This window comes from Pelodiscus sinensis, chromosome 11 (genome assembly GCF_049634645.1).
Source record: "Pelodiscus sinensis isolate JC-2024 chromosome 11, ASM4963464v1, whole genome shotgun sequence".
In the NCBI taxonomy this organism is placed as follows: domain Eukaryota; kingdom Metazoa; phylum Chordata; order Testudines; family Trionychidae; genus Pelodiscus; species Pelodiscus sinensis.
Window position 1 is genome coordinate 9803 of NC_134721.1, and position 13627 is coordinate 23429.

Genomic DNA, 13627 nt, shown 5'->3' on the forward strand with positions numbered 1-13627 from the left:
GGGGGCTCTGGGGGGCGCGGGGGCTCTGGGGGGGCGCGGGGGCTCTGAGGGGCACAGGGGCTCTGGGGGGGCACAGGGGCTCCGGGGGGCGCAGGGGCTCTGAGGGGCACAGGGGCTCTGGGGGGGCGCGGGGGCTCTGAGGGGCACGGGGGCTCTGGGGGGGCGCGGGGGCTCTGAGGGGCGCGGGGGCTCTGGGGGGGCACAGGGGCTCCGGGGGGCACAGGGGCTCTGGGGGGGCGCGGGGGCTCTGAGGGGCACGGGGGCTCTGGGGGGGCGCGGGGGCTCTGAGGGGCACAGGGGCTCTGGGGGGGCGCGGGGGCTCTGGGGGGGCACAGGGGCTCCGGGGGGGCGTGGGGGCTCTGAGGGGCACGGGGGTTCTGGGGGGGGCGCGGGGGCTCTGAGGGGCACGGGGGCTCTGGGGGGGCGCGGGGGCTCCGAGGGGCACAGGGGCTCTGGGGGGGCGTGGGGGCTCTGGGGGGCGCGGGGGCTCCGGGGGGCACAGGCCGGCCCGCGGGCTCTGGGGGGGCACAGGGGCTCTGGGGGGCACAGGCCGGCCCGCGGGCTCTGGGGGGCACAGGGGCTCCGGGGGGGGCGCGGGGGCTCTGGGGGGCACAGGCTGGCCCGCGGGCTCTGGGGGGCACAGGGGCTCCGGGGGGGGCGCGGGGGCTCTGGGGGGCACAGGGGATCTGTGGGGCACAGGCTGGCCCGCGGGCTCTGGGGGGCACAGGGGCTCCGGGGGGCACAGGGGATCTGTGGGGCACAGGCTGGCCCGCGGGCTCTGGGGGGCACAGGGGCTCCGGGGGGCACAGGGGATCTGTGGGGCACAGGCTGGCCCGCGGGCTCTGGGGGGCGCGGGGGCTCCGGGGGGCGCGGGGGCTCCGGGGGGCACAGGCCGGCGCGCGCCGGGGGCTGCGGGTTTGCGATGCCCCGGGGGGTTCCAGCACGCCGGGAGCCTGGCGCCAGTGGCCATGGGGGCGGGGCCGGGGGCGGCCAGGGTGGCTGTGCAGCGCCGGGCCCTGGGCCGGCCGGGGGGCGGGGCTCTAGGACAGGCTGGGCCCCGGGGGCGGGGCCTCCTGTGGACTCTGGGCCGGCCAAGGGGCGGGGCTGCGCACGGCGCCTTTAAGGCGCGGGGCGGCTCCGGCGCGGAGCTCTCGCGGGGCTTGGCGGCCGCGCTCTCGCGAGGCCGGGGCCGAGCGCTGATTGGCTGCGGGGGTTGAATGTAAGATGGCGCCCAGGGAGCTGTGAGGGGAAGGAGTCGGGCCGAGGCGGTGGCGGAGCGAGGCGGCGGCGGGGCCAGGGTGAGGCGGGGCGGGCCCGGCCGAGCGGCGGCGGAGCGGGCTGGGCCGGGCGGCGGCGGGCTGGGCCGGGCGGGGCCTCCCCTTCCAGGGGGGAGGCGGCGGCGGCGGTTCCGGGGGCGGCGCGCTCCCGCGGGTTCCGGCGCGGGCCCGTTTGTTGTGTGGCGTTGCCGGGAGCGCGCAGCGGAGCGAGACGGCGCGTGCCCGCGCCAGGCCTGTTCCTCTCCCGCGCGAGGTGGGGCGCGCCCCCGTGTCCCTTCCCCCCGCCGCGGGGCGGCACCTTCCTGTGCGCGGCTGCTGCCGGCCACGCGCGCGGGCCCGCGCGCTCCCGGCGTGGGGCGGGGGCGCGCTCGCCTCCCTGGGGCTGCCCCCCCGGGCCTGTAGGGCGGCGGGCCCCTCCCCCGCCCCGCGGGCTCGCCCTGTCCCCGGCGCGGGCGGGTGCCGCTCTGCCGGGCTGCCCGTGCGCGAGAAGGCCGCGGCCGAGGCGGGTCCGGCCCGCGGGCCGGGCGCTTCGCTCGGGCTTTGGCCGGGAGCCGGGCAGCAGCGCGGCGGCCCCGCAGTCGCTCCGGCCTCTCGGAAGCCTCCCGCCGCGCTGCGGGCCACCCCTGCGCCACCGCAGCCTGGCGGCGCCCGGCCCGGGAGTCTCCCCGTGGGGACACAGCGGGGGTCGAGGCCGCTCACGTGCAGCGAGAGCTCTTCGGGACCCCCTCCCCGCCCCGCTTCCTAAGCCGCCTCGTGTCCGCGGAGACCTGCGCGCGGTCACCGGAAAGCCTCTCCGCACGCACCTGGCTTGTCAGGCTCCGGTGGTCTCAAAGTTTCACTGGCTTGCACGAAGCCGTGCTCGGTTTTGCAGAGGGGTGCGTGGCTCAGGGAAGGGCTAATCAAGTCTGTTCAGTTGTGTGAGAGCTGCAGGAAGAAAAAGAGATATTTGTGCCGACAATCGGAGGCCTTAAAACGTCTTGGAACGGCTGAGCGCGGAGCTTGGTCTTCTCTCCGTTTAACACAGTGCCTTCGTGTGTGCTGGTTTCTTCCCCCTTTTTGAGTTTTTTGTTGAGTCCTCCAAGAGCCTTATTTGGACTCTTGGTCCCCAGCTCTGCATAGTTACTCTGCTCCACCTTAAATGCTTGTGAGGAGAAAGGAGCAAGAAAAGAACTCTAATATTTTTTCCATTGATGTCTTGTTCTAAGTTTCAATAACTCCAGTGCCTGTTATATGTACTGGAACTTGTATAACTTTTGTCACAGAAGAACATTTTGCACTGCGCAAAAAGATGTACATGGAGAACTGTCTGTCTTCATACATATTCTTAAGATCTGGAAGTTGAAAAAAATGGTTAGGAATTGGGCATGTCTGGTAATGTCTGTCTAATTGTTAAGGGTGTAATATTACTACGACTCTATTCATCTTGTGTGTTTTATTAAGTCTCTTTTAAAAATAACATTTAACTAAAACCAAAACCCCTGGGGATAGAAAGAGCTTCTTTGTTCTGTCTTCTCCAGAATGTTACCAGTCTAAGAGCTCAAGACAAGTGCAGCAGAAATACCTGCAACATGGTGACTGGTGAGTCCAGATAGCCCACCTGCTGCAAATGTGTGTGTACATTTTCAGTATCTTGAGTCTCTAGGTTTTATGAATTAACCACATGTGCTCATTAGGTTGGACTACTTTTCGGACCCTATTTAGTGGAAAAAGCAATTAAGCTGAGAAGGCAGGAATTATATCCATGTATCCAAGCAGCAAACTTTGCAGAACAGTGTAAAGAAAGATGCATTCTGCCAAGTTTTAGCAGCAATGAGTATTTGCCTCATTTTTAAATGAGCTGTACATAATGGATAAACTGAGTGCATAAACAGATCCAGTCTGATATTTTAATAGATAATGGTAAAGATGCCTGCCTGCCAATATAAACTTGTGTACATTCTACTAGAAAATGTGTTTTACCGTCGAATGCAATACTAACTTTGCATTCAAAGTATATTGAGTGTGGGCTTGGAAATCTTTAGAGGTTTTTATTTTAAAAAATAAAAATCTATGTTCGTGCTGAGTAGTAAACATGCCTGAGTGAGGTTGTGGACGAGAGGGTGTTGTAGCTCTTACTTTCTGCAATTTGTTTTTAAACTTATGCTCATTACAAAGGAAAAAGAAGACTTTAGAACATGTTTCTGTAACAAGCACTAATACTTCCACTGTTGCTCATATTTTTCCCAAGCAGCAGAATAATGAAACTAGAGCTGATCAGTTTAACGACTGCAGTTCCATATTTCTCTGTAGGTAGCCTTGAGTTGGGTTAGATTAAACAGCAGTTGAGTTAACTATATACATTAAAAAAAAATCACTTTCTCATTTAAAAAACTGGGGAGACTCTAAGACTGGGACACTTGCGATTTCAGTCTGCCTCTTCTCCAGTTTCCCAGAACATTGAGAGAGAAAAGCAGACACTCCTCTGCTCTTCAGTGTAGGACCATCCTCATTCTGGTTGTACAGTGCCTAACATCAGCGTCCTGGTCCCTGACTAAAGCTCCTATGCATTACAGAAATCCGTGTATTGGCTCCTATGCTCCAGTGATCAATGCAGTGTAGAAACTTAGAACAGTTGTTTGGGGGACTGGGAGGGAGGGAAAAAGGAAAGTTTCCTTCCAGCAAACTGAGAGAACTAAGAGTGAGCTTCTGATTTCACCTGACTGCTAGTCACAAGCTGACTGAGATCAAGGGACAGTCAGATGGGATCCCAGCACTTGTTCTACTTCCCAGGTGTTGGAACTGGCAGAATGAAGCTTGGTTCTCAAGCCCCTAGACTTCAGTGGGTGGTGGGTGGGTCCTTTATTTTTCTTAACTGCCTGTACCTATTAGATCTAAATGTCTGTGTTGGAGGAGGAGTTGAGGGTGACTTGTTGTTTAAGATCTGCCACTGAGTAGCCAGCTGTGTGTGAAAACAGTTTCCAGGACAAGGACTGAGGTGTCTCTAGCTACTTGTGAGCACTCTTTTGGGGGTGTGTGTGTGTCAGTTTAGGTATCACTCTTGAGACATTCTAGAGGGAGTTTCTCAAAAATGCTGCCCCCTGCCTTCAAAGTCAGGCCCGTTTAATGCATCAGTTCTCTACTTTACAGTCTCCTATTGGATTTCTGTTGCTCGTTCAGTGAGGTTTAATGCTTAATACAGAATTTGTTGAAGGCCAGGTCTACTGCAGCACTGAGAGCGCATTAGCCAGGCCAGGGTTTCTTTTGGTTTCAGCAAGGGATAAACTGCGAAAGATGTTTGGAGTGTATTCTTGGTGGCTAAGTAGTGGCAAATGCAATAATTGACACAAGACCTAGGGGTCACCAAGTGAAATGAATAAGCAGGGAAGTATTTAAAACAAAGGGAAGTATTTCTTCATGCGATGCATAGTCAACCTATGGAACTCCTTGCCAGGGGAAGTAGAAATGATGTCCCTAGCCTCTGTCAGAAGCTGGGGATGGGCAACAGGGGAGTAGGGATCACTTGATGGTTACCTGGTCCGTTCATTCTCTCTGGGGCACCTGGCATTAACCGCGGTCAGAGGACAGGATACTAGGCTAGATGGACCTTTGCTCTGACCAGTATGGCTGTTCTGATCTGTATTAACAGGGCTTGCCGAACCACGGCGAGCCCCGCTCGCCAGCCACGCTGTCTGGAGATCTGTGCACGAGCAGATCATCTGAACCCGGTTCTTCCGGGTTACAATCTACTCACCACGGGCAAGTAGATTGTATTATTTGTCGAGCCCTATGTATTAACAACCTTTTCTTAAGTGTAAGGTTATACTTTTTTTTGGTGTAAGCACGACAGTATAGTAACGTGTTCACTATAAATGCTTAGATTTTCCCCCTCCTCCTCCCCCCCCCCCCCCCCCCCCCCCCGCAGGGACCCATTGCAGAAACTTGTCCTCTTTTTAAGGTCCCATAAGCTCTGTTCTCACATCCTCTGCCTTGGGATTCATACCTCTTTGACTTCAAGCCTGACCCACATGCTGTTAGCAACTTGTAGCTGTGAGCCCCTCCATAAAGTTCCATGGGTGTGGTGCTGGCTGATCACGATGGAGTGGTGTTCAGCCCATCAATTAGAAGTGATTTAGGGCCTGATCTAGCCCCCGTTGCTAGCACCCCGTGGCACTTAGTGTTAACAGGCTATTACTTAAACCACCTTTTGCTTGCACACTGCTTTAAAAATAACATTTTGGGCCACAGTGTTGAACAAACGGAGTCCGTCTCTTGTGACCACTCAGTGCTGAAATGTTGGACAGCTTCTCTCTAGCTGCTGCAGAAGTGGTTCCTTTTCCTCCTTTATTGTTTCTATAGTCCCAGTCACGGTAGTGTGCGTGCATAGTGTTATCTGTATGTGACCATTTCTCTTCCTCAAGGCACAATTAGGCCAGTCACCTAAAATTCTGACCCAGTAATTGTGACTGCAACACCATATTTCCCTGTGGTATTTTGTGACCACATGAGTAATAAGGTTACCACCTAAATGTGTTTACCTCCCCGTGAATGATTACTGCTGTAGAAACAAGAATGATTACTGCTGCTGGAATGGTGATAGTGAATGGAAATTCGTTTTGTATTTAAACACAATAGGTCAGTAATTCAAATAGTGCCTGTGAGAATACTTTAGATGTCAGTCTTGTTCCTGAGTGAGTCTTCATTTTGTTTTTCTCTCTGATCTTGCTTCTCTTGTTCTGTTTTCCTCTCTTCACCCTACATGTATGTCCCTCCTATGATAGACCCTGCTTCATGCTATTAATTCCTCTTATTTGTAATGGGAATGCAGCGAGCCTGCTGCTGTTTCAAGACCTTGCTGAACCAGTCCCATTTAATGGAATCGTCATATTCCAGCATTCTGTCCCCCCTCCTTTTACAGAAGCATGACAGTTGTTCTGAGATAATCCCCATGTAAATGTGCAGATACTATCACTTCCTACTTTCCTGTCTCCTCCTTCCTGGTAGTTACTACCTGAGGGTTAATTTGTTGCCTAGTGGATTATGATACTTGGATTCTTCACCTTTGTAGCTATAAACCAATCCCATAAGTAATGGCTCATCTTGCTATTGTCTATAGCATTCCATGTTGGAAATGAACATGTACCACTCAAGATGGGTTAATGTAGTCTCAGGCCTGACCAGTCCCAGATGGGCAGAGTGCATTACTATAAATCATTAGTGGGAGACAACACTCGGCGTGCTCTTGATACAGGGCAAATACACCTGAAGGCTTACAGTGTGCAGTTGTGACACTTAATAATGGTTTAGTTAAAGAAGTGCTGCCCTCCATAAGATGGCATGTAAAACTATAGCACATGTCTCTGAAGGCTTCTGGGTGTCCAGATCTGTCATGCGGAAACCTTTTGTGTAAGATGCTAGCCATTGGCTTCATAGGTACCTTTGTTCTGTGTAATTATGAAAGTTGTGAAACAAGAGTCTTAACTTTCTCCTTTGTTAAGGAATCCTGAGGACCTTGCAATATGAATAATTCTCTGGAGAACACCATTTCCTTTGAAGAATACATCCGCGTGAAAGCACGAACAATCCCTCAGCACAGGATGAAGGAGTTTCTGGACTCTCTTGCTTCCAAGGGGCCTGAAGCTCTTCAGGAGTTCCAGCAGACAGCCACTACCACCATGGTATATCAGCAAGGTGGCAACTGCATTTACACGGACAGCACAGAGGTGGCCGGATCTTTGCTTGAGCTTGCCTGTCCTGTTACAACTAGCGTCCAGCAGCAAACCCAGCAAGAGCAACAGATACAGGTTCAGCAGCCACAACAGGTCCAGGTAAATCTCTGAATTGCCATTTCGAATGTATACCTTAATCTGTAAATTAGACCTACGGGTGTCTGGATTGGGATATGCGATTGCCTGGTCCAACTTAAAAGTTAAACACTACAGTCTGTGGCCACCTAACTTTCCATGCATCAGAATGATTTCCCTTTATGTAAGGGGGGTGGTAGATAGACATGACAGGAGACAGTTTCCCAGAGCCCCACTGTTGGAGGAGTTACATACCTAGCAATGAGGTGCTGTAAACGTTGAGGAAACTCTTGGCAATTTTGTGTGTGCATGTGTGTAACTCCCACAAATGCTATTTCATAGGAAATGGCTATAAATGCCCCTTCCCCTCTAATGGCCTGTTAATTCTTCTGCTTGCTGGAATAGTCATGGAAACAACCTCTCATTTTTCTGTTCGTGTCTTAAAATCATTCAGATTAGGTGTAGGATACACCTGATAATCTTGGCTTAATTGTTGTCGATTTTGGGCTGTTTTGAAGTCTTGCTGGTCTTGGGTCATACTGTACCTTGCCCAAGCTAGTCAGACCCATCTAAGAAAAGAGGCATTCTCCGTGCCCTGCTATCTTCTCTGTTTCTTATGGGCCTGAAAAGGGGGATATGGCCACTCAGAGCCAGGTTGTGATAGCTGCAAGGACTTTTCTGAAAGCCTGAGGAAGACTGTTTTCATGGGGTATCCAGGGTAGTGAGCCTCAGTCTTGAGCATGAGGAAGCATTGTTATCGCCTGCCACCGTTCAGCTTCCCAGCAAGCCACAGGGTAACAAGCACTCCCCTCCAGACCTGCCCAGGCTCTACTGCCTCTCCATAGCTTAGTGATAGCCCCACCGCCACACACATCCCCCTGAAGCCAACCCCTCGTGCACCAGTTGCTCGCTGAATTCCTGGACCCACTGCTCCTAAAGGAACCATGTATGTCAGCTCGCCAGTTTCCTTGCAGGTCGCTCTTCCGTGAAACACACAAAGCTTAGGTCTGTTTGTAGTCAAAGCAAGCGAATGTTTCATGAGGTAGAGAGTCAGAAGTAGTAACTCAGTCTTAGAAACACGTGGTTACATGTAAAGTAAAACTGTCACATGCTTTCTAGAGCCTGCATTTAATTAATGAAATTAGGCAATGCATGGATGCGAGTTGCTTGCCAGGATAATCCTGGGGCATCGCAATCCTTTTCCTGCCATTGCAGGGCCTTGGGCACTGGTGCATCTCAGTCTTTCTGCACATGGCATGTAACAGTAGGCTCCTGTGGGGTGAGAGATTTTTTTGGTCTCACTTCAGTTGTTGGATGTCGTGTGCACGTGCCAGATGGTATTGGCTTGTGCTAGACAGGCCAGACTAGATGATCTGATTGTCCCTTCTGGCCTTAGATGCTTATTACTCCGGCCAGGCATTCCTCATCTCTCTCCCTGTGTGGCTCTGGAGATATCCATAGTAAGTTTCTCTCCAAAATGGGTAAGTGACTCTCTTCCCATGCAGCATAATTAGTCTTTCTCCTTTTCTTACACCATCCCTCCTGAACACCAAATACTAGCAGGAGAGTGTTTACTTGTGGCTTCTGTTACAGCTCCTGTCAGTGTCAAATGTTGTTGTGAAATTTGGTGTGTTCCAGGTTTCAAGATTCTTGACACTCCTTTTGGTTCAGTTCTATGACTTAGAAAATGGAGCGATTCCATTCCTAACCTCTGCGGTTCTGGAGCCTGTTACTGCTGTGAAGGGACCTGCTTTGGTATAATTGTATAGTAAAGGGTTAGGTACCTGCAGCAGCTGAGAAGCATTGTATGCCATGCTGATGGCACATCTCCTTACTTGTGGTTTTACTTTTGTCCATTCTCCTTAGCTGAAGACGCATCTTGTTCCACAATTTCAGACCCGTTATGGAGAAACAGTGAGTATCCAGTGGATGGGAGGTGGAGAAAGAAGCTTGAAAGACCTTAATCTTGTTGCCACAGATGTGCAGATTCTTTTCTAGAATCGTGCACGGAATGCACTACTCAGGTTCTGTGACTTGCTTTTCCCTGCCTGAATATCTGCAGAGTAGTTCAGTCTGCTTTTTGAGGGGTTTCCTAATCTGTTAAACCCCTCAAGCTTTAAAACTATGGCTCTGCTAGAGAAGTACTGTAAAAATGGCCCCTCTTTATTCAGTAGATCAGTTCTCTGCATATTTGGGATCAGATCTATTGAGTTCTGTGGCAAAGACAACCAAAGCTGCTTTTTATATTTCATGCATCAACAGAATCATTAGCTTTTGGACCCGTATTTAGGATTTATCAGGCTCACCTGTATAACTTGAAGGCGGTGGTTTTGCATAGTCAAAACCGAAGACAGAATCTTTTGTGGTGGTGAGCAGGTAAAATCCCAGCTTCGCTTTCAGAGCTCAGACTTACATGGCTGTTGGTTAAACTTGGAGAGACTGATTTATAAGCTCCCCATAGGACTTGCTCACTCAGATCTTGTGATAAATGATTTCTCGTAAAGCAGTTGTCTGTTGCCTTCTGCTTAAGCACTGCTTGGAATAGAGCACTAGTCTGGTTCCAAAATCACTTCTAGGCTTACACACATGCTACAAAGAGCATCTTTCTATATGTCCTAGGTGCTCAGGATGTTTAAACCTACATAATCAAATGCTGGAAATCTTACAGACTCAGGACTGTTCTGGAAGAACTGTACCTTGGGGGTCTGTGACCTGTGGTCCGATTGCTACTTTTACCCTTGCACAGAATGTGATGGGGAGCTTGGTCTGAAAGAATCTTGGCAGTGAAGCTGTTCTGGAAGCCTGCGGAAACAATCATTCTGCTTATTAGAACACTAGCCCTGCTCTATGGCCCTTGCCCTGTAAAAGCCAGAGTTGGCTTGTGGAGTCGTGCACCAGCTCTTACTTGGCGAGAACTGATCTCTAGATAATCTTGGTCAGTGAACTTTGTATTTGGTCTCGGGGCCAGTGGGCTTGGGATGATCCCTGGCCCTATGATGGCTGCAAGCTGGGGACTCTGGGTGTGGAAGCTGCTGTTTAAAGAGTTTTATGCTGCCTCCTGAGTACTGAGGCAGATGGAGTTTCTCTACTGGGCTTAGCCTGCGGACTGGTAGAGACTTGAGTGTTTCTCTTTCTAAAGTCAGCCCCAGAGGTCGTTGGTCCTATACAGAAAATGCCACTTCATCTTTTTTCCTAATAGGTTGGCTTTTTCCTAGCTCTTGCCGAGGTAAAGGTCGTGAGAGGCAAACCTAGCAAGTTTGGATGCTGGGCTAGGAGAGGTTTGGGACTGCTTTGATGGGTGTGCCTTGCATTGCTCTCTAGCAAGCCCTTCCGGCTGACTTATGGAGGAGCGTTGGTTACTCTAATCTAGCAGGATGTGGGTTGCTACAGTGTAGAGCTGTTGGAGGGAGAAAATATTGGAGGGAGGGGGCAATAGTTCCTCCCCCAGCAAAGGGATACTGAAGCTATCTCAGTTCAGATGAAGTCAGTTTGGTGACAGATAAGTCTGTGGAAAGGTTTGGAGGATCTGGAGAAGTTGTAAAGAATTAGCAGCTCATCAATTATTGGAGGGGTTAGTCTGAATCCGCAAAAGCGGCGAGGAGTCCTGTGGCACCTTATAGACTAACCGAAGTGTTGGAGCATCAGCTTTCGTGGGCAGAGACCCACTTTGTCATCTGATGAAGTGGGTCTTTGCTCACAAAAGCTTATGCTCCAACACTTCGGTTGGTCTATAAGGTGCCACAGGACTCCTCGCCGCTTCAGCTCATCAATGTGTTTTAACCTGTCAACCTACTTCCTTAGTCTGTCTCTTAGGTTCTACAGCTGTGTATCTGAGAGAGTGGCCACACAAGCAGACCTTTTTACAAGATGTGCTAGAATGGGAGTGACTGAGATTTTGCTCTGGGGAGTAGCAGGCTTTGATCCTGCACTCGCTTAACCTGACCAAACTTTCCCCACTCTGTCAGTCAGTCAGTAGGAGTAGGCTGTAAAACGAGAGTTAAAATAGAAACATGCTGGTGTGCTGCCCTGGCTGCATCTAGGAATGGAGGTGGCTGTTGCTTTGAAATAAACCAGTCTTGCTATCTTTCTGTGGGTGCACTAGCCTTCTGTTTGAGACAGCCTTTGTATGTAATAGGAAGTCTAGTCCCCTCCACTGACATAAGAAACAAAAGCAGTGCTGCCTTCTGGGGACTAGTAAGAGGTGCAGTTTTGTGTGCACTAAGACAATGGAACAGACTTTGAGCTACTACAGAGAAAGCAGTGGATACCTTGTGAAAATATCTTTTTAAATGTAAGGGCCCCTGTCAACCTGGTCAGGCCTTTCAGTGTGCATTCATATATAGCCAGCATTCCTGGAGTTCTGGGTGTTGCTTTACTTGCTATCCTCAGCAAACACCCATTTACTGTGGTAGCCTCCAAGAAATTGGAAAATTCTTGTCATCTTTTCATTCGCATTCTTGTTTTGTGTAAAGCTGTGGAAATAACACTGCGGTTTTTTGTTTACTTCGTATTTTGAGTCTCTGCATCATTGCTATCTGGCCAGCACTAGAGTGAGGGCTTAAGTACAGCTAGTGTGTATTAAGTGGCCGTGGAAAAATAGTGCTAGGTGGCAGATTTTGTGTGTTGTCTAGGTATCTCACTTTGTGTTTTTAGGCTGGGGTTTTCAAGAGCACCTGAGTGATTTAACAGTCTGTGTCCCATTAGAAGTTCTTTTAAGTCACTTTGGTGTTTCTGAAAACCCAGCCCAAACTTTGATCTTTGCTTCCCTTAATACAGGACAATAGAGTGCTTTCTGTACATGAGCTAAATATTGGTAAGTAAAGGAAAAGAAACTACAAGCTGTGGAACATTAGCTCATGCCTGACTTCATCTGTTTCAGTTAACTGCCTAATTAGATCATTCATTGATTTAAGTTGTTTTATTGGCAAGAGACCAAATGTTTCTTGTTACCTTGTAGGAAATTATATCAAATCCACCTCTGCATTACAGTGTGGTGCACACTGCTCTAGCTCTGTGGCAGGAATGCTTAACATTTGTACTTCTAGGAGTAGAATCAGATCGTTTCAACTGGAGGTGACTTAAAATGTGACTGCTTCCTTGCCTGCCCCAGTTTTCCTTGGCAACTCTTAAGTTCAAGGGCATCCTTGAAATGACGTTTTTAATAAGACCTTCTGGGACTCTGAGGGTGCATTTAGACTGCAGGTTTTTTTTAAATGGCCGTTTTTCCGAAAACTTCACTTACGTCCACACTGCTATTGTGCTCTTTTGAAAGAAAATCGGAAGAACGGGTTTTTCCGACATTGGTAAACCTCATTTGACAAAACGCCGTTTCTGAAAGCTCTTTGGAAAAAGGTGTGTGTGGATGTGGAAGAGGGAGTTTTTTCGGAAGAAGAGGGGGGGAAAAAGCACAGGTGCCTTGGTGGCCACTCATCCATAGTAATCCCATCTTAAGTGCGAGAGTGCGTCCATTCAGTGTGGATGCTCCGAAAGATCTCTTCCAAAAGAACCCTGCAGTCTAGATGTACCCTGAGTATTTTAGGGAAGGATCTTTGAAAGCTACTGCAATATGCACAACATAAGTCAGGAAAAAAGTCCCAGTCAGTAGTAGGGCCCCTTTTGGCAAATAGGAGCTTGCAATATAATTTTGAATCCAGTAAGTGAGGCAAATCAGAGGGAAGGACAGCATAAAGGAAAATAAGAGCATGCATCTAGCTTAGCTCTTGGTTCCAGATGATCAAAGCATTAAATAAATTTTTGGCTAATATGTTCCATGGCCATCCATCGGTTGCCTGATTTCTAAAGCTCCTGGGGGAAGGAGAGTGGTGATCTTGTAGAAGAATTTGTGCGAGGCGTTCCATATAGCCCCTTTCTCGGGGGCAGACTCTTGAGGTGGCTTATGGAACAAGTAGAGAAATGGCCGTGCAGGGCTGGTATCATTGGTGGAGCCTTCGGGCAGGTGTAGCATGGAGACAGGAGCAGGTGCCTGTGGAGCCGAGTTGTGAAGGGACTTGACGGTGATGTTGCAGCATGGAGCCAACAGGAGGACTGAGAGGGCGCGATAGCTTTGTGAACGGGTAGGTTTGGAAGGGACTAGGCCATCAGGTCCTGAGAGTTTGAAACTTTTGCAACCCTGTTAAGGCTAATTGTTGGTGCCCATGATCTTACACTATTATCTTTTGACGAGCGTGCAGGCTCCGGGCTGGGACTGGGGAGGAGGGGTTTGGGGGGGGTGCAGGCGCTGGGCTGGGGTAAGGGATGAGGTGTTGGGAGTGCAAGAGGGATTTCCAGGCTAGGAGGTGGGGCAGAGGGGTTCACGGTGAGTGCAAAGGGGGTGCAAGCTTTGTCTGGGAATGCAGGCTCTGGGCTGGGACAAGGGGGAGGTCGGGCCTTGGGGGTGGGCTTCCCTCCAGCAGCCCCTGATCAGTCGTGCTAAGTCAGGGTTCCGCCTCTTTGGCATCACAGATTGTGCTGCAGCAGGTCCAGCTGCTAGGTGGAGTCTCAGGTGTTCTTATCTGCAGGCTCTGGCGCCTCTCCCCTCTTTCCTGCACCCCCACCCCCTCCGGGCTTCTG

General features: G+C 50.9%; 1 protein-coding gene across 4 annotated transcripts in view; it reads left to right on the forward strand.

Annotated features, from left to right (window-relative positions):
- The first annotated feature begins 1094 nt into the window (after nucleotides 1-1094).
- QRICH1 (glutamine rich 1) overlaps nucleotides 1095-13627 on the forward strand; it is a 28481-nt gene continuing 15948 nt past the window's right edge. Inside the window, exons 1-4 of one of the 4 annotated variants that reach the window (XM_075938388.1) lie at nucleotides 1208-1298; nucleotides 2795-2855; nucleotides 6752-7081; nucleotides 8924-8971. In XM_075938388.1, the coding sequence (XP_075794503.1) occupies nucleotides 6773-7081; nucleotides 8924-8971 (357 nt within the window). In that variant the 5' untranslated portion in view covers nucleotides 1208-1298; nucleotides 2795-2855; nucleotides 6752-6772. Of the gene's footprint in view, nucleotides 1299-2794; nucleotides 2856-6751; nucleotides 7082-8923; nucleotides 8972-13627 lie in introns of all 4 variants that reach the window. The other 3 variants (XM_075938389.1, XM_075938387.1, XM_075938391.1) reach the window with 3 other exon arrangements.